Raw genomic sequence first — 21183 nt, 5'->3', positions numbered from 1 at the left:
TCCCAGTCTGTTGTGATTGGTCTACCGCTTAGTGTAGTGTTTGGGGGGGGGGGGGGGGGTCAAAGCTGTTCGCGAGCAACCAATGAACCAGAGGCGGGTTTTTTGTTACCAAATTACATATGTTAGTACAGGAAGTAAACAATTACTGGAATTACTAACGACTCGTTTTAAGTGTTCAGAATCGGTTCTTTCTTTTGGGAGTCAATAACTCCATTTGTCGTGCACTTTGATTTTTGAAACTTTGCAGACTAACAAACAGCTCTATAACACACTACATGAAAGGTAATATTTGAAAAACCATAGTAGGTGCTCTTTAATAAAAAAAAAAAAATGAAGGCCCATTTCTTGCAAGGGATCTCCCACACTGTCTGAAACCTCAATATGAAGTATATTTACTGTGTCATTTTGTGGTAAAAGGTGTCCAAAGTCACCAAAATGCACAGATATTGCAATTTTCTCAAATTCCGAAACCTGTAGAAAAGTGAATTTAAATAAGTAGAAAAAATGAAGCCCCATTTCTGGCAAGGGACATCCCACACTATCTAAATTCTCAATATGAAGCACATTTACTGTGGTAATTTGGAGAAAAATGCATACAAAGTCACCAAAACACACAAATACATTGTGATTTTTCCTGAACTCAGAGACCTATTGAAAGGTGAATTCAAATAAGTAGATGAAATTAAGGCCCATTTCTTGCAAGAGACCTCCGACACTGTCTGAACACTCAATATGAAACATATTTACTGTGTCATTTTGGAGTAAAATACATACAAAGTCACCAAAACACACAAATACATTGTGATTTTTCCTGAACTCAGAGACCTGTAGAAAGGTGAATTCAAATAAGGAGAAAAAATGAAGGCCCATTTCTTGCAAGGGACCTCTCACACCATCTAAACTCTCAATATGAAGCATAGTTTCGGTGCAATTTTGGAGTGAAATGCGTCCAAAATCACCAAAGCGCGCAAATACATTGTGATTTTTCTCAAATTCAGAGACCTATAGAAAGGTGAATTCAAAAAGGTAAAATTAAGGTCCATTTCTTATAAAGGACCTCCCACACTGTCTGAACCCTTAATATGAAGCATATTTACTGTCATTTTGGAGTGAATTGCATCCAAGGTCACCAAAACACGCAAATACATTGTGATTTTTCATGAACTCTGAGACCTATAGAAAAGTGAATTCAAATAAGTGAAAAAATGAAGGCCCATTTCTTGTAAGAGACCTCCCATACTATCTAAACTCACAATATGAAGCACATTTACTGTCATTTTAGAGCAAAATGCATCCTAATTCAATATAATGCTCAAATAAATCTATATTTTTCTCAAATTTAGAGACCTGTAGCAAGGTGAATTCAAATAAGAAGAACAAATAAAAGCCCATTTCTTGCAAGGGACCTCTCACACTGTCTGAACCCTCAATATGAAGCATATTTACTGTCATTTTGGAGTAAAATGGGTCCAAAGTCAGCAAAACGTGCAAAGACGTGATTTTTCCTGAACTCAGAGACCTATAGAAAGGTTTATTCAAATAATATGAGTGCCCATTTCTTACATATTTATGCAAGCATATGTACTGTATCAATTTGCAATATAATGCGTCCAAAGTCATGCAAAGACATTTCAATTTTTCACACAGTGAAAAACGTATAAAATGTTCAAATAAGCAGAAAAAATGAACAGTTCTTAATTTGGACCTTCCAGACTACATGTAACCTTCATATGAAGCTTTATTACTGTTTCAGTTTGTAGAAATGTGCACATATATTTAGAGACCTGCAGAGACTAATTCTAATAAGTAAAAAAAATATTGACCACTTTCCTTAGGGAACCTTTCAGACTATATCATGAGGCATTTGTACTGTGTCAGTTTGGAGTAAAATGTGTCCAAAACCAAAAGAAGGCACAAATACATTGCCATTTCTCAAATTAAATATCAAATATGTAGATAGTTGAATTCAGTTGAATTCAATAAGTAGAAAAAATGGGGGGCCTGGGTGGCTCAGCATGTAAAGACACTGACTACCACACCTGGAGTCACAAGTTCAAATCCAGGTCATGCTGAGTGACTCCAGTCAGGCTTCCTAATCAACCAATTGGCCCAGTTGCTAGGGTGGGTAAAGTCACGTTGGGTTAACCTTCTCGTAGTCGCTATAATGTGGTTCTCGCTCTCATTTGGGCGTGTGGTGGGTTATGCCATGGAGAATAGCGTGAAGACTCCACACACGCTAGGTCTCCACAGTAAGGCGCTCAACAAGCCACGTGATAAGATGCACGGATTGACTGTCTCAGACATGGAGGCAACTTAGATTCGTCCTCTGCCACCCGAATTGAGGCAAGACACTATGCCACCACGAGGACCTAGAGTGCATTGGAAATTGGGCATGCTAAGCTGGAAATTGGGCATGCCAAATTGGGGAGAAAAGGAGAGAAAAAAAATAATGTGTGCCCATATCTTTTAAATGTCCTCCCTAACTGTCAGCACACTTCATATGAAAAAAAGGAAAATATGACAAAAGGGAAGAAGAACCATTATGCCAGAGGCACTCTCATGTTCCCTGGTTGTCCACAGTATGAGAGAAAGTTAAGGTTGGTAATAAGCCAAGCTATGTCTGTACAACCTGAGCAGTTCTCCGTAAAATTCGAAACTTTTGTATAATACTTTAGGATAGCCATGCAGATTATGCTCAGACTGACAAGGAGCAGCTCACCATGGCAGTGTTCATTAAGGTATAGGACGAACAACAAGAAGCACCTGCTGACATTGGCATTGTGATCTATGGAGTGAAGGTTTGTAATAAAATGATTTCTGTTTTTTCTTGTGCACTGCTTCTTCACTCTTAAAAATAAAGTTGCCAGGAAGAACCAAAAAGGGTATTTTGCTGTGATGCCAGAAGAACCATTTTTTGCTTCCTCAAAGAACCTTTGAGTGATGGATTCTTTAAAGAACACATCACTGAAAGGTTCTTAGAGGATCCAGAAAAAGTTATACTATGGCATAACAGCAAAGCACCCTATGGTTCTTTCTGGCACCTTTATTTTTAAGAGTGTTGGTTTGATATATGTACTCAACCTGGCTTGTCCAAAACCTCATAGATTGCCAATTAATTGTTCTACAAACTACTCTTGCAGCTTGAAATGCATAAGGTGTCTGAGCTTGCTGGAATGATGATTGTATAAAAAAGGATGTGCAGTTGTTTGTTTGTATGTAAGAATGGGTCTAGTTGGATGTATGAGCGTAGTTGTATTGTTTTCTGTGAGAACTTTTCTACTTGTATGGCTGTTTTTAAGAATGTGTCTTGTTGTGGGGTTATATGTCAGAACACACATATATATATATATATATATATATATATATATATAGTTGTGCTCAAAAGTTTGCATACTCTGACAGAAATTGTGAAATTTTGGCATTGTTTTCAAAAATATGACTGATCACGCAAAAAAACTGTCTTTTATTTAAGGATAGTAATCATATGAAGCCATTTATTATCACATAGTTGTTTGGCTCCTTTTTAAATCATAATGATAACAGAAATCACCCAAATGGCCCTGATCAAAAGTTTACATACCCTTGAATGTTTGGCCTTGTTACAGACACGCAAGGTGACACACACAGGTTTAAATGGCAATTAAAGATTAATTTCCAACACCTGTGGCTTTTTAAATTGCAATTAGTGTCTGTGTATAAATAGTCAATGAGTTTGTTAGCTCTCATGTGGATGCACTGAGCAGGCTAGATACTGAGCCATGGGGAGCAGAAAAGAACTGTCAAAAGACCTGCGTAACAAGGAAATGGATATTTATAAAGATGGAAAAGGATATAAAAAGATATCCAAAGCCTTGAAAATGCCAGTCAGTACTGTTCAATCACTTATTAAAAAGTGGAAAATTCGGGGATCTCTTGATACCAAGCCAAGGTCAGGTAGACCAAGAAAGATTTCAGCCACAACTGCCAGAAGAATTGTTTGGGATACAAAGAAAAACCCACAAGTAACCTCAGGAGAAATGGTCGAGTTGCCAGAAAGAAGCCTTTACTGCACCAATGCCACAAAATGCCCAGTTACAATATGCCCGACAACACCTTGACACGCCTCACAGCTTCTGCACTGTAATTTGGCGTGACGAGACCAAAATAGAGCTTTATGGTCACAACCATAAGCGCTATGTTTGGAGAGGGGTCAACAAGGCCTATAGTGAAAAGAATACCATCCCCACTGTGAAGCATGGTGATGGCTCACTGATGTTTTGGGGGTGTGTGAGCTCTAAAGGCATGCGGAATCTTGTGAAAATTAATGTCAAGATGAATGCAGCATGTTATCATAAAATACTGACAGACAATTTGCATTCTTCTGCACGAAAGCTGCGCATGGGACGCTCTTGGACTTTCCAGCACGACAATGACCCTAAGCACAAGGCCAAGATGACCCTCCAGTGGTTACAGCAGAAAAAGGTGAAGGTTCTGGAGTGGCCATCAGAGTCTCCTGACCTTAATATCATCGAGCCACTCTGGGGAGATCTCAAACGTGCGGTTCATGCAAGATGACCAAAGACTTTGCATGACCTGGAGGCATTTTGCCAAGACGAATGGGCAGCTATACCACCTGCAAGAATTTGGGGCCTCATAGACAACTATTACAAAAGACTGCACGCTGTCATTGATGCTAAAGGGGGCAATACACAGTATTAAGAACTAAGGGTATGCAGACTTTTGAACAGGGGTCATTTCATTTTTTTCTTTGTTGCCATGTTTTGTTTTATGATTGTGCCATTCTGTTATAACCTACAGCTGAATATGAATCCCATAAGAAATAAAAGACATGTGTTTTGCCTGCTCACTCATGTTTTCTTTAAAAATGGTACATATATTACCAATTCTCCAAGGGTATGCAAACTTTTGAGCACAACTGTATATAATACAATTCAGTGTTCACAGTTAATGAATTGTTTACAATAAACCACTCACGGTTCAAAACTATGGTTATTTTTTTCACTCTCCTGCAAGAATAGTTAAATGAATCTATTTCAATAGGATACTTTTTTGTTAAAAGAATCAACTCAATAACTCAGTATCAAATATTTAACTCAGTTGACTAAATAGATTAGTTCAATAGGTCAGTTCAAATAATCAACTCTTTTGAAGAATTGATTCAGTAAATCAGTTTTATCTTTTAGTAAATAGGTTAATCGAATCTTGCGAAAGAATCAGTTCAATTAATCAGTTCTCGTGGAGTTCAATGTTCAAAGTAAAATGAATCAAATTTTCCTACCACTCTTTTGATGACACAAGTGATTCAGTTCACAGACTACAGAATTGTTTGGTTGGCTCATTGTGTCCAAACACCATTTGATACTCAAGAGGATATTCAGTGCAAAGACAAGATTACATCAAATAGCGTTGAAGCGCAAGGGAAACAGAAAGAAAGAACACCCCCCTTGCATAACACAAAGCCAAAAGACTCATTAATCATCTCTTCATTTAAGACCAACTTATAACCACATATTATCAACTCATAATACAACATTCAGTTTTGCAGATCAAACACTTCAAAATACTTTGCAACATATTGAACATGTATCTGAATTCTGTATCCTAACTCCGGCGCATGTTTAATGAGCATTACGTAAGAAGCATGGCCACACACGTGTTGGCGATTCATTATCTTATTTAACACAATCGACATCAATCCATCTCAAATTCTTCATATTTTTATTAGTGATGCATTGTTAGATGAATATTTTTGACGATCTCACTCACCAAAGATCATTTTTAAGATCACACACACTAGGGCTGCAACTAACAATTATTTTAATAATCGATTAATCTAACGATTAATCTAACGATTATTAGAACGATCGTTAAACTATTTGGTGATTATTGCAATGATTAATCATTAGCTCTTAAAAGATTATTCAGCTTGTGCCCCGACTTAAAGGTTGTATTAAACGTGCTTACTAACAATAAAGAGGACAAAATCATCTTTTGAAAATACCTCTAAATGACATTCACTGAATTAAAGGGGAAAAAAAAAAACTTTTTATTAAGTTTAATTCCGTAAAGAAATTCACTGCAAAAAATCCTATTGTTATCAAGTGTTTTTGTCTTGTTTTCCATTTACAATTGTCTAAAAATCTTATATGCTGCTTCTCAGTAAATGCATCTTTTTTTAAAGGATTTTTAGATATTTAAAAATATTTGTATTTTTAATATTATATTCAACATTCTCAGATAACAATTTTTTCTTCTGCAGTATAGCTGCTAAAGTAAAGTTAATTATTTTAAAGGAGTTTTAGATATTTATATTGGAAAACAAGACTACCCTTTCTCACCTCACTGTTCACTTCAATCCATCTTTAACTGACAAAAAAAACTAACTCTCTCTTATTAATAAAGCTGCATATTGCCAGTTTTCTTCACAATAAGAAATGCACAATAAGTTGCGAGCCATCACGTTATAATCTAGCTGCATTAAGCATGCATGCTCAAGGGATGAGTGTCCCCGTGACAGAGTGTGCCTCAGCCGGGTGCAGTTTCAATCTCTCCCCCTTAGATCGGGACATTCGCGCAACTAATAGAAGAGGCGCTGACCACACAGAGAAATGCTTCGGAGTTTGTAGTTATTTAAATGATCTACTTCCGTATTATTTAACTTTAATCAAGCTATAATGCATTAAATATAAGTGCATTTAAGATGTAACGCCAGGGTGTTTCCTTTAAAGACGCTCGATACGCAAGTTTTGCTTCAGTGGAGCGGCAGCTCCAGCTCCACTTATTCTACAAAGAGAGTGCTTCTGTATTTACTTATTTTGTATTTTTGCATTATAATTCCCTCATACTTTCCGATCTACATCACCTGAAGCTGTTTGTAAAGTTTAGAGTGCATATGGACGGTGAGCTGTGTAATTCTTCCTCTCCTCAGTCAGGCGCGAACTGCAGTACTGCTCTTGCGCGTCATCATTAGTGTTTAATGTGATCTCGTTACGTTAATTGAGATAAAAAACTATTCGACAACGAAAAATTTTGTCGACAATTTTTTATTGTCGGCATTGTCGATAACGTCGACTAATCATTTCAGCCCTAGCACACACACGCAGAGGTTCTTCTCATGGTGCGTGGAGTCCAGCTTTCACAATGGCGAATTTCTCTGTAATTCCAAGTTATCCTCGTATATTTTTATCGTCAGGAATCCTTGATTAGGCGTTTCACCATCTCGTATCACTTTTCAGCAGTATCACTGATTTGAGTGAAACATATGTAAAACTCAGTTTCTCCAGATTAATCCTTCACTCTAATTGTGATCAGGTGCTCAATTGCGGCCTCTAAAGCGGGAGGTGAATTCGAGCAAGGTTTAATGACTGCTTTCCTCTGTGTCCAGTGGCGAAAAAAAGCATTTCACCTAGAACATGGTGAGAACATGGCGTGGGGGCGGAGCTTAATCTAATTTTATCTACACTCTCGTTTCCTATTTGATGACATTCATTTCAAAAGTCACTGTCACTGGTAATGAAAAATGACAAATATGTGGATTTTATTAATATAATTCTTGTCATTATCATTCATTTTTCCCTTTTTTCTTTCAGTTTAACTTAGTTTACTCTTTGTCTACGTGTGTGTGTTTTTTTTGTTTGTTTTTTTTTACATTTGGTTAATAAATCTTGTCACACCAGGAAAGCACAGCATCAAAGGTATAGATCTTATTCACTGTAATGCTTTGATTTTCAGCAGAAATTAAAATGAGGCTGTGAGGGTCAGATTTACACCCTCTTCAATGCATGCACTGTATAAAGCTTCAAGATCTCATCCAATTTCCAAAACTCTTGTTTTCAGAATTTTTTTTTTTACTACTGAAATTATTCTGGAAATATGTATATATATATATATATATATATATATATATATATATATATATATATATATATCCTCGTTTTCAATCCTGTCAAAAATTAAAAAATGGGGCTGCTCTGAATAAAGTCCATATTCAAAGAAAAGTTAAAGCCATTGTTAAATAGCTAAGGCGGACATATGCCATCTTTAATAGTAGGCTATACTGGGAAAAAAAACTTTGGTAGTGAAGTAAATATAACAGAAAATATTAAGTACTGTCAATATTGAATAAGTTAAAGTGTGAACTTGAAAATATTAAGTAAATTCTACATTTTCACTCAATTCAAACATGTATTGAATTAGCTTAAAAGTAAACATAATTTGATTGTTTGTTATCTTTACAATGCATCATCAGGTATCAATTCTAAAGTAGGCAACCTTATCATATTTATTCGCTACTGAAAGCTGTTTGGTACGTTAAATGAAGCTTAACATTGTCTTTGTGTTTGAGTTGCCACAGTATGAAATAGACTGGCATGTCTTAAGGTCAAAAATGGCAAGAAAGAAACAGCTTTCTCTAGAAACTCATCAGTCAATCATTGTTTTGAGGAGTGAAGGCTATACCATGCTTGAAATTGCCAAAAAACTGAAGATTTCATACAAAGGTGTACACTACAGTCTTCAAAGACAAAGGACAACCGGCTCTAACAGAACAGAAAGAGAGGTGGAAGGCCAGCTGTACAACTAAACAAGATGATAAGTACATCAGAGACTCTAGTTTCAGAAATAGACACCTCACATGTCCTCAGCTGACAGCTTCATTGCACTCTACCCGCTCAACACCAGTTTCATGTACAACAATAAAGAGAAGACTCAGGGTGCAGGCCTTATGGGAAGAACTGCAAAGAAAAAGCCACTTTTGAAACAGAAAAACAAAAAGAAAAGGTTAGAGTGAGCAAAGAAACACAGACATTGGACAACAGATAATTGGAAAGGAGTGTTATGGATCTTAACCCATTTGAGCTTTTGTGGGTTCAGCTAGACTGTAAGGTGCGTGAGAAGTGCCCGACAAGACAGCCACATCCATAGCAAGTGCTAAGCGTGGGGTGAAATGTCACCCGAGTATCTAGACAAACTGACAGCTAGAATGCCAAGGATCTGCAAAGCTGTCATTGCTGCACATGGAGGATTTTTTGATGAGAACTTTTTGAAGTAGTTTAAGAAGTTCTGAAAAAAAAAAAATCAAATTGTAATAGTAATTTTTCAGATCAGCATGAGAGCTGCATTCACTGTCTGGGCCGCGTCCACGCAGAGTCAGTTCTCATGGAGACAGACTGCCCTCACTGTGAGGGCATGAGTCTCAAGACGCTTCGCTCACGAATCACACTCGTTCTGAAGGATGATTCAGCCTCCTGCGCCCTACCAACCGCCTCTCCTGTGACACCCGAGGGATCATACGAGGAGGCATGGCGGGGATGCGAGGTCGAGCAGGAAGAATTTGAGGTGGACCTCGTGCCGGCACACGCCCCGTGAGCCCCTCAATCTACATGTAACGCATCTATGCTGATACATTATGTGCGTCACGAGCTCCGGCCCTCTGAAGGAGCGCACGGCCTCATCTCGTTCGGCAGTTCTGAAGCTGATGACCATGTCATGTCTCTCGCTGCATCAGACATACCAAGCCACTGGTGAGGCCATGCAAGCCGTGGCCCAAACGGAAGCAGCCATATGGAAAAAACCCCCACGCAGCAAAAGCGCTCATGAAGGGAATGCAGAGCTCGCTTTTCCTGCTGGGTCTGCTCCGAAGAAGGCTCGATTGGAGACACACAACACTGTTCCCCATCTCCCCACTGCTGTTTTTCGGGAAAGGAATACTGCTGTTCACAATATTGTTCAAAATGTTGTTTCTGTGTCTCATATTCAAATTAATGCAATAAAAAATGCAAACAAATAATACACGAGATGCTCACACATTCTCAATAAAGAGCTCTTTTCCTCTTCAAAGGCCACACATTGTGCACAACTGCTTTCCAATCACGAGCAGCGTATTATTTCATACAATGAACAAACCAAATTGCCCTCTGTCCTGTTACGTGGACGCGTGGCAAGCCCTTGCGGGTATTTCAGATTGGGCGCTAAAAATGGTCGAACATGGGTATACGATCCAATTTGCTCGTCGGCCATCCCGTTTTGGTTTCGTCCGAAGACGCACCAGTGTTACGAGCCAAAAACACAATCTCTTCATTAAAAGTGCGATGGAGGTTGTTCTAAATTGTTAAACCCAAAATGTTTTACATGCGTTATTTTCTTGTCCCAAAGAAAGACGGCGGGCTTCGGCCAATCCTAGATGTGAGACATCTGAATTGCGCACTCGCAAAGCACCCATTCAAAATGATTACTCAGAAACGGATCTTATCGCACGTCCGCCCACACGATTGGTTTGCGTCGATAGATCTGAAAGATACATACTTTCATGTCCAAATTGCACAACATCACAGGATGTTTTTGAGATTTGCGTTCGAGGGAACAGCGTATCAGTTCAAAGTCCTGCCCTTCGGGCTGTCTCTGGATCCTTGCACATTCATAAAGTGAATCGATGTGGGTCTCGCCCCTCTGAAAATGAGCAGCGTGCACATTTTGAACTAACTCGACGATTGGCTGTTTATTCGGATGAGAAACAAAATCCTTGCATTTGTTATGCCCTGTGCGGGCACTACACGCATATGTGGAGTGCACCTGCCAGTTCAGACTGTCTGATCAGCTCTTTTTGTGCAATGGAGGACGCACGAAAGGAATGTCCGTCAGTGACTTCCTCACTGGATCGTTAATGTGGTTGCCCTGGCTTATGAGTCGCAGGGTAATATTTGCCAAATTGTTGTTAAAGCACACCCAACTAGAGGCATGGCCTACTCATGGGCATGGATGATATAGAAGATATATGTTTTGCAGCAGGATGGTCTTCTCAAAACACATTTGCATGTTTTTACAACCTAGATGTAACGTCTCTCTCTTCACAAGTCCTCTCTGTTTAGAGCGCTTGCTATTTTGTTTGCCAAACATATATTTATGCCCCTCTCTTTAAGTACGGCTCCCCATCATTTTAGACAACCGCCATTGTACTATACCATAAAGTCACAAGCACTTTCATTATAAATAACCTTCCGGAAGTTCGTGAAGGGGTTAATTCATACTATATGACTATAGACCATATATCCATTCTGAGTGTTCCCTCCTGGCCCAACATGAGGGTCACTCATTTGCAGCATACTCATGTCGTCATGTTTCCTCTTTGTAAGATTATGTCATGTAGTGTGATGTGATGGGATTATGTTCCCCATATGCATTAGCAGAACGCACTATCAAGTGCACTGAGTCGTAAGGGAACGTCTCGGTTACGTATGTAACCTCAGTTCCCTGAGATGAAGGGAATGAGACATTGCAAATGCTGGCTGCACTACAAGACTCAATGTTCTTTGAGGTGCGAGCGATACGCTCTTTGTCCCTCAGTCAGTAAATTCTGAGGAATGGTGTTTGCGCACCTGCTTTTAAAGTGGACAGCTTCGAGCCTAAAAGGGCTGGGCTCAAACACCATAGCCAATATTAGAATATTGGTGTTATTGTAGAGTGGTTTGTAGACTAGGTCATGTAGAAGGACACTCCAACATATGAGTTAGCAGAACACATTGTCTCGTTCCCTTCGTCTCAGGGAACCGAGGTTACGTAAGTAACCGAGACGTTTTCACATTTATTTGCAACAGTTTTATTGATTACGTTTTGTAACATCTTGTTTGTGAAGTTTATTTATAATTTATTATAAATAGAACATACTGTATAGCCTAGATGTAACATGGAAATTGTAAAGTAAAAGGTTATCAAAAAGGTTTAAAGGCCACTGAAAAAGCCTCTACTTATAAGGCTCTTGAATACTAATTGTTAAGCTTAGACACAATAAAACAATTAAAAACACATGCGCAGAAGCAGATGCTTTATCAATGAATTGTCATTTAATTAACGCAGCAGGAAATTACTCTCTGGCGCTCTCCTGCTCCTGCCAAACCTTGAAATCCGATGAGTTTGACTTTGAATGGACTTTTGCTTCCTAGAATACTACCAATGCGGTATGAGGACAACAGAGTGGGCGATTTACATTTGCAGTTTGTTTGTTCTGAATAGTGTCCCTTTACTTCTCTGCTCATGTCTCTGGCTTCCATGAAGGCTACAGAAACCAACAATCCATTGACCGCGAGCTCCAATGCTCACGCTGACTGATTGTGGCAAACTCTCATGCGCACTGACCTTTGTACTGATGCTTCAGCTTCCAAAACTCATCTACAGCATCTGATTGGTTATCCAATGAAAGGCGCAGCCTCAGACCAGGCAGACTGTATTTTAATTTAAAGACCCCATATTGCGATACTTCAATAGCATGCGCCACGCAAATAACTTTTGCATATTTGACAGTTTGGAATTTTTTTTATAGAAAATTCTACCAAAATAATTAGTAGTAGGCTAAATTATAATAACAATAATAATATGTTGTCTATAGAACTAACAGGCTTATCTTAAAAATACTATACTACATGGATCTGGTATAGGAATGAATGTTTTTCAAAGAAACAAAGAAAGAAAGACAGAGAGACTATCAGAAACAAAGAAAGAAAGAAAATCTGAAAGAAAGAAAGAAATACAGACAGACAGACCGACAGACAGACAGACAAACCACTGTCGTTTTATGCTCTTGCTACAGTTTATAGACCACCTGGGCCGTATTCTGATATCCTTAGTGAATTTGCAGATTTTCTATCAGATCTAGTAGTTACTGTGGATAGAGCTTTCATTGTTGGTGACTTCAACATTTACATAGATAATGAAAATGATATGCTGGGATTAGCATTTATCGATATTCTAAACTCTGTTGGTGTCAGAGTGTTTCCTGTAATCTCAGAACCTCTTCTTCATATAATTAACTCCTCATTATCCTTAGGGCATGTCCCAAGAAACTTTAAGCTGGCAGTTATCAAATCATTTATCAAGAAACCACAGCTTGATCCAGGAGAGTAGGCTAATTATAGACTAATCTCAAATCTCCCATTTATGTCGAAAATACTAGAAAAGGTAATGTCCTCCCAACTATGTTCATTTTTACAAAGAAATAGTATATGTGAAGAATTTCAGTCAGGATTTAGGCCCCATCATAGTACTGCACTTATCAGCGTTACAAATGACTTGCTTTTATCATCTGATCGTGACTGCATTTCTCTTTCTAGTGCTTTTAGATCTTAGTTGTGCTGCCTTTGACACCACAGATCATGACATTCTCTTGGATAGGCCTGAGAATTATGTTGGCATTTGTGGACAGACATTATCTTGGTTTAGGTCCTACTTAACCAAACACTACCTTTTTGTCTGTATAAATGAGGAACTGTCAGATCAAATTAAAGTTAAGTATGGATTGCCACAGGGATCAGTTTTAGGGCCTCTGCTATTCTCCTTATATATGCTTCCCCTGGGAGACATTATCAGGAATCATGGAATTACTTTTCATTGTTATGCCTACGGTATCCAACTTTATATTTCTTGACGAAATTTCACAATTTTCCAAATCGGATGGCTAGAAATTTCCTTCTACTCAATTCCGACAAAACAGAGGTACTAATTTTTGGACCAAAGACCTCTAAAAATAAGCCACTAAAATATAATTTGACTTTTGATGGATATACTGTTACGTCATCTTCTACAGCAAAAAATGTAGCTGTTATATTTGATAGCAATTAATCTATCCTTTGAAAAGCACATTTCCAGTTGTTGTAGAACAGCATTCTTTCACCTCTGAAAAATTGCTAAGTTATGACACATGCTTTCTATTTCTGATGCTGAAAAACAAATTAATGTGTTCATGACCTTAAGACTAATTTATTGTAATGCATTACTGGGAGGATGTCCTGCAGGTTAAATTAATAAACTTCAATTGGTTCAAAATGCAGCAGCTAGAGTGCTGACTAGAACCAAGAAATATGATAATTTCAGGCCAATTTACTGTTGTTACATTGGCTACCTGTTAAATTTCATTTTAATTTTAAAATTCTGTTAATTTCTTACAAAGCTTTAAATAGTTTAGCTCCACAGTACTTAAGTGCCCTTCTATTGCACTATAATCCATCACATTCACTACAATTGCAAAATTTCGGTCTGTTAATAATTCAGACAATATCAAAAGCCACAAAATGAGGGAGATGATTTTCCAATTTGGCTTCTAAACTATGGAATAGTCTTCCTAGCTGTGTTCGGGACATTCCTGATGTTACCAGAGCCTGCCAGATCCAGCACCCGTCCTGCAAGATGTCTGACTCCCACTGCTACGTGTCGCTGAGTGATGACGACTAACTGTAGCCTATGCCAGCCAGACTTCACTTCAGTCTACTGATGGACTTCACAGATGATGAACTGATGCCTACTCCATGACATGGGATACTTCATATGCCACTGCCTGAACCTTGGACTCAGGATGGACTTCACCAAAATTACCTTCTGTATCGTCTTGGTCAAAGGATGAACTACACTCTTTTAAAATGTAATATATAGACAATGAAATAGCAGCCAACTAAAGCTTTCATCAGCCAAATAACAAAGGATACTGCATCTACGTGCACTTCCATAGTTAATACAGGATGGACTTCAAACACTTTGTCACTAATCTTATAGTTCATACAACATAATTTTGTTTAAACAGTGGCCCCTAACATTTACTCAGTTTACTAATTTAAACCATGACTTGTTCTACACATAAATAAAAGATTGGTATTATATTCATACTGTTTAAGGGGTACTGGCCCCCAAAGTGAGTTCTGAGTCTCCCAGGGTTGCTTTTCTCCATTAACCAACATCTTATGGAGTTTTTTGTTCCTTGCTGCGGTCGCCTTTGGCTTGCTTATTCGGTGGTCTAAAACAAATATTATTTACTAATTAAAGCACAGTCTACCATCATCATACAGCACAAAGATGATGAAGACATTGCAGCTTTATTTTCTATTATAACATAATTTCCTGCACAGCTGCTTTGAAGCAATGTCTGTTGTGAAAAGTGCAAAACAAATAAAAATGACTTGACAGACAGACAATCAAAAATAAATAAAGAAAGACAGACAGACAATTAGAAAGAAAGAAAGAAAGAAAGAAAGACAGAAAGCAAGAAAGAAATCAATTTTTAAGTGCAATTATAAAGCTGTAATATATTTTTTATTGTATATTCAGGTCTCAACATAGGTTTAGTGTGAATCGCACCTCGAGCGCCATCTGCTGTCTGTGCCGTAGCCTACAATGCAACTCATTTTACCATTTCCCTAATAATAATAATAATAATAATAAAATAATAATAATAATAATAATTATTATTATTATTATAATTATAATAATAGTCGTCATTATTATTTGTATAGCACTTTTCACAATACACATCGTTTCAAATCAGCTTTACATAAAATTATGCTTTAACAGAAAATGAAACTGTAATATCTATAAAGTCTTATATAATTAATAATAATAATAATAATAATAATAATAATAATAATAATAATAATAATAATAATAATAGACCTTTTCCACATTTCCGGCTTTAGGAACATGGAAGGGTAACTATAACTATAATATATGTCTAAGCGGTGAATGGGAGACCACAGCAAATATTCTTTTTTGCTAATCCATTTTATATATATATATATATATATATTTTTTTTTTTTTTAAATTATAGACTGTTACGTTTAAACAAAAAAGCAACAAAGGAAATTGCACATTTTCAAACATAAAATTATACATTACTTGTACAACAGGGAGAAACACCTGTTAAAAAAGTTTGCTAGATTTAGGCTGCTAAATATGGCGGAAACGCCACAACAATAACTCTAATAATTTAGATAACAATTTAAAAGTTTAAAAAAACAGTAAATGTCACGAAAAAGAGGCGAGTTGTTTGTTTATTTTTTAATGCGAGATCAAGGGGCAGAAAAGAAGTAGCCTAGCTCTTTCACGAAATTGCAACTTTTATAAGGGTTTGCGGTGAAGCATAGGCGTAATTAAGGTAGGGATGATATGGACATTTCCCTACCAACTTTCAGGAAATCGAAAATGTCCCGACCAACATTTGGGCAATTGTACTTTATACTATGTTTTATTTTCGTTTTAACAACTATTAAATGTTCTTAGTATAATCATTAATGAGTAAAATGTTGCCTTCGTCTTCTGACGCGGCTCATAAACGGTGTTGTCACATGGCACCTGTTACTTTTCTCAACGCTGTTCAGCATGCACCAATCACAGTTGTTTGTAAGATTTTTTTAATTATTATTTTCTGGAGATTACGCGGGCGGATTTCCATTGGTATTTTACATCCAATCCTTGAAATTAGTAGATTTAAACAAGCATAATTTTCGTGTACAAAATGTTTCCTGTAAAAAAGTCAAAAATGCCCTGAGTCTTGCATGCAGCCCAGTGGAGGATTCTGCTTTTTCGGCCGGTAAGCGCCCTCTTGAGGAAGACCCTTAAAATTTTAACGATTGTGTCAGAGCGGCGCAAGATTTTAAGATGCTGGTATAACTCCCAATAAATGTTTTATTTTGCACATTGGAGAAGAGCATCGGGATTAAAAATTATTATTTTTTTTTATTTATTTTTTTTGTCAATAAAATAAGGCATTTGTAATAAAGTCATTAACTGTAGGCTAAGTCTAAAGCCTTCTTTGTTCAGGAGGCCTACTTTTTCAGATAAAAATGCAAGTGCATATAAATAAGCAATATAAGAAAAGATTATGTGGGAGTGAGGGCAGTTGGAAAGCAGAATGTGGGGTAAAAAAAAAAGTAATTTTGTTTATTTTGTGGTCATTTTGCACATGTAAATTGTTAATTTACCCTTTATTTAGATTTCCATTTGTTTAATGGTGGATAATAGCCTACATTTTACATAATATCCCTTTATGTATAAAAAAAAAAAAAAAAAAAAAAAAACTTTACGTCCCTTGGATATTATTAAAAGAAAATATTTTATTTTGATCCATTAATCTTAGGTGTATCACATATCACTACATATTATCCAATTTTATCGCATATCACCGTGCAGCCCTAGTGGTCAGTTCATAATTTGTTTGTTCTTTAGAAATTCGTTTTAAAACAAGGCTAATTTTTAATATGGTGGGCCAGATAAATAAGAAATTAGAACTGTTATATGAGGTAATAATTTTATTTGGCCTATATTACCAGACTGACTTTCTCGCATTTTCTTAATACCAACATTTGGAATATTATTCTTGCTCTATGTCCTTGCCAACTTTCAAACCAAACCTACGCACTTGCGGTGGATTAAGGTTTCTACAGTATTTCCATAAATTCCACATTTCCTTTGTCTTTTAAAACTACATGGCAGTATTTATGCATGCATAGTTGTCATGGTCACGCATTCATGGTCACTATGGAAACATCACACAATTTGCTGACTTACTGACAAAGCGTCTAAAGTGCTGTGAAAATGGCAGCCAGAAACGAAGTAGCAGAAGAATCTGTTGACGGTCCATATTACCTCGAGAAAGTTTTGATTCCGGAAGATTCCGAAGATGATTATAAATACGAGGAAGTCTCTGTCGACGACGATTTCAGCATAACTGAGGGGGAGGAGGACTTGGAAACTACGGTAAAATCATTGCAGGCTCGAATTGATAACGAGTGCACAACACAGAGGGTTATTTCGGCCAGGCAACCAGTTCCTAAAATCCCTGAGGTGGTGGATGACTTTCTCCGCAATTACCTGGTAAAAATGGGCATGGCGAGAACATTAGACTGCTTCCAAACCGAGTGGTTTGAGATGCTACAGAAAGGCTCACTGAAAACTGGCCAAATGGAGCTCATCCCAGATGCCTATACACACAACCAGCTCCTGGACAACGAGCTGAAAAGTGTGAAAATAGAACGAGACAGCTACAAACAGGCTGCATTTGAAGCTGGTGAGACCATAGTGAAACTTCAAAGAGAGAGGGACTTCCATAGGATGCAGCACAAGCGTGTCGTTCAAGAGAAGAACAGACTTGTTGAGGACATACAAAAGCTGAAGAAACACTATGCATCCTATGAGCCTGCTCTCAGACAAATAAATGAGAAGTATCAGACAGCTCTGAGGCAGAAGATGCTGGTTAGTCTGGAGAGAGACAGAGCTTTCAGCCAGGTTCAGAACCTAGATAGCACTTTTCATAATGCACAATCTACCCCAGGAACCCGAACAACTCTAAAAGCTGCTAACCATCCACAGGAAAGGAAGAAAATCCAGCCTAGTCAAGAAAAAGGAACACACCCACCTTGTGACAACATTGCATCACATGATGCTATGAAAGACCCCAACAAGTGCACAAAACACCCTAAGGACTCCGAATTCCCAGCCAGCACACGTGTCAATCCCTATTTGCCACAAATCAAAGCTCTTTCCTCCCACAACATCAAATCATCCAACTTCTCTCTCTCCAAGTCTTTCAAAGCACACACTATGGCAGTGAGCTGTCTCGCTCTCCATCCCCGTAAGATGATTGTAGCCTCCTCAAGTGATGACCAGCTTTGGAAATTATGGGGAATACCAGAAGGGGAGATGATCATGACTGCTGAGGGTCACACTGATTGGCTATCATCTTGTAGTTTCCATCCCAGTGGCGGTTACCTGGGTACAACGAGTGGAGACAGCACAGTTAAGATTTGGGACTTTGCTCAAGGTCGATGTGTGCTCAGCTTGGAAGGACACATCCACGCCACCTGGAGCTGTTCGTTCCATTCCTGCGGTGATTTTGTGGCCTCTTGTTCTATGGACAACACAGCCAAAGTATGGGACTTAAACAGCGAACGTTGCCGCTGCACTCTGCGGGGACATGTCGACTCAGTGAACAGCATTTCTTTCCTGCCCTTTTCAAACATTCTGCTCACCTGCTCTGCAGATAAGACCCTGTCACTCTGGGACGCCCGCGCTGGATTGTGTGCACAGACATTCTATGGGCACAATCATTCATGTAACTATGCAACATTCAATGTCACGGGGGACACAATTGCTTCATGTGACTCTTTCGGGGTCATCAAATTATGGGATGTGAGGAACGTATCAGCTATGGTGACCATCGACACCGGGCCTCATCCCAGCAATCAAGTGGCCTTCAGTCCAAATGGACAAATGCTAGCAGTTGCAAGTAATGATGGCTCAGTTAAACTAGTGGAAGTGGCATCTTTACATTTATCAAGCCTATCAGGTCACGATGATGCTGTTCAGAGTGTAATTTTTGAACATACAGGGTGCCTGCTATCTGCAGGGTCTGATGGTGCAATTCTCATCTGGTCATAAAAATAAATATTTGCCATATATGAGAAATGAATTTCAAGTGAAAATGTTCTGACATCATTTGTTACAAAAAAAAACAAACAAAAAAAAAAAACAAAAAACAAATGTAGTGTTTGTTTTCATTTGGAAGAAAAAAAAGGTTTCTTGCACAAAAATAAAAACATAATGATCTTATAGAATTCTACAACAATTTAAGCTATAAAGCAATACATTTGACTATTTAAAGTTGTTTGGGAAAATTTTTTTTTTACTTATTATTTATTTTATCAGCTTTTTCTTTTTGCATTGGCACTATTATTGGATTAAATTGATCATCAGTGGATTTGTTCAAGTGATTTGTTTCAAATATTTCTATTATTTAAAAAAATATTTAAGCCAAAGAGAATTTATATTTAGGCTACTTTTTTTCTTTACCAGAACAATTGTCAAAAGTAACTAAATATGTGTAGCAAAAACACCTTGTAACAAACTATTTTTATTGTTATTAACATGTAGAAATCATTGTATTAACATTTAATAAAACAATAAAAACATTTAACATTATTTGATCAGCTCATTAGTTTTGCATTGGCATGACTGAGCATAATTTATTGGATTAAATTGTTAATACATGGATTTTCTCATGTGATTTTTTTTTAATACTTCCATTATTTAAAAAAATATTTAAGTCAATTGGGAAATTATATTTACTTTTTCTCTCTTACCAGCACAAATGGCAAATAATGCATATGAAATATGTAGCAATATATATATATATATATATATATATATATATATATATATATATATATATATATATATATATATATACATATATATATACACATAAAGTTGTGCTCAAAAGCTTGCATACCTTTGGAGAATTGGTAATATATGTACCATTTTTAAAGAAAACATGAGTGAGCAGGCAAAACACATTTCTTTTATTTCTTATGGGATTCATATTCAACTGTAGGTTATAACAGAATGGCACAATCATAAAACAAAACATGGCAACAAAGAAAAAAATGAAATGACCCCTGTTCAAAAGTCTGCATACCCTTAGTTCTTAATACTGTGTATTGCCCCCTTTAGCATCAATGACAGCGTGCAGTCTTTTGTAATAGTTGTCTATGAGGCCCCAAATTCTTGCAGGTGGTATAGCTGCCCATTTGTCTTGGCAAAATGCCTCCAGGTCATGCAAAGTCTTTGGTCGTCTTGCATGAACCACACGTTTGAAATCTCTCCAGAGTGGCTCGATGATATTAAGGTCAGGAGACTGTGATGGCCACTCCAGAACCTTCACCTTTTTCTGCTGTAACCACTGGAGGGTCAACTTGGCCTTGTGCTTAGGGTCATTGTCTTGCTGGAAAGTCCAAGAGCGTCCCGTGTGCAGCTTTTGTGCAGAAGAATGCAAATTGTCTGCCTGTATTTTCTGATAACATGCTGCATTCATCTTTGTCATCAGTTGTCACAAGATTCCCCATTCCCCATGCTTTTCCCCATGCCTCCATTTTTATAAAGTTGCATTATCTTGTTACGCAGGTCTTTTGACAGTTCTTTTCTGTTCCCCATGGCTCAGTATCTAGCCTGCTCAGTGCATCCACGTGAGAGCTAACAAACTCATTGACTATTTATACACAGACACTAATTGCAATTTAAAAAACCACAGGTGTGGGAAATTAACCTTTAATTGCCATTTAAACCTGTGTGTGTCACCTTGTGTGTCTGTAATAAGGCCAAACATTCAAGGGTATGTAAACTTTTGATCAGGGCAATTGGGTGATTTCTGTTATCTTTATGATTTAAAAAGGAGCCAAACAACTATGTGATAATAAATGGCTTCATATGATTACTATCCTTAAATAAAAGAGTTTTTTTGCATGATCAGTCATATTTTCAAAATCAATGCCAAAATTTCACAATTTCTGCCAGGGTATGCAAACTTTTGAGCACAACTGTATATATGTGTAGCAAAAATATTTAGCAAAAACACCTTGTAACAACATTTATTGTTA

At 37.4% G+C, this 21183-nt stretch overlaps 1 protein-coding gene across 1 annotated transcript; it reads left to right on the top strand.

Annotated features, from left to right (window-relative positions):
• The first annotated feature begins 17332 nt into the window (after positions 1 to 17332).
• LOC127430393 (sperm-associated antigen 16 protein-like) lies at positions 17333 to 19330 on the top strand. Its single transcript, XM_051680117.1, has one exon. The coding sequence runs from the start codon at positions 17348 to 17350 to the stop codon at positions 19187 to 19189; it is 1842 nt and encodes a 613-aa protein (XP_051536077.1). The 5' UTR covers positions 17333 to 17347; the 3' UTR covers positions 19190 to 19330.
• Positions 19331 to 21183: the final 1853 nt, after the last annotated feature.

The sequence above is a fragment of the Myxocyprinus asiaticus genome, chromosome 40, assembly GCF_019703515.2.
Source record: "Myxocyprinus asiaticus isolate MX2 ecotype Aquarium Trade chromosome 40, UBuf_Myxa_2, whole genome shotgun sequence".
NCBI lineage: Eukaryota > Metazoa > Chordata > Actinopteri > Cypriniformes > Catostomidae > Myxocyprinus > Myxocyprinus asiaticus.
Note: the sequence above shows the minus strand (reverse complement) of the source record. Positions and strands in the feature narration are given on the sequence as shown.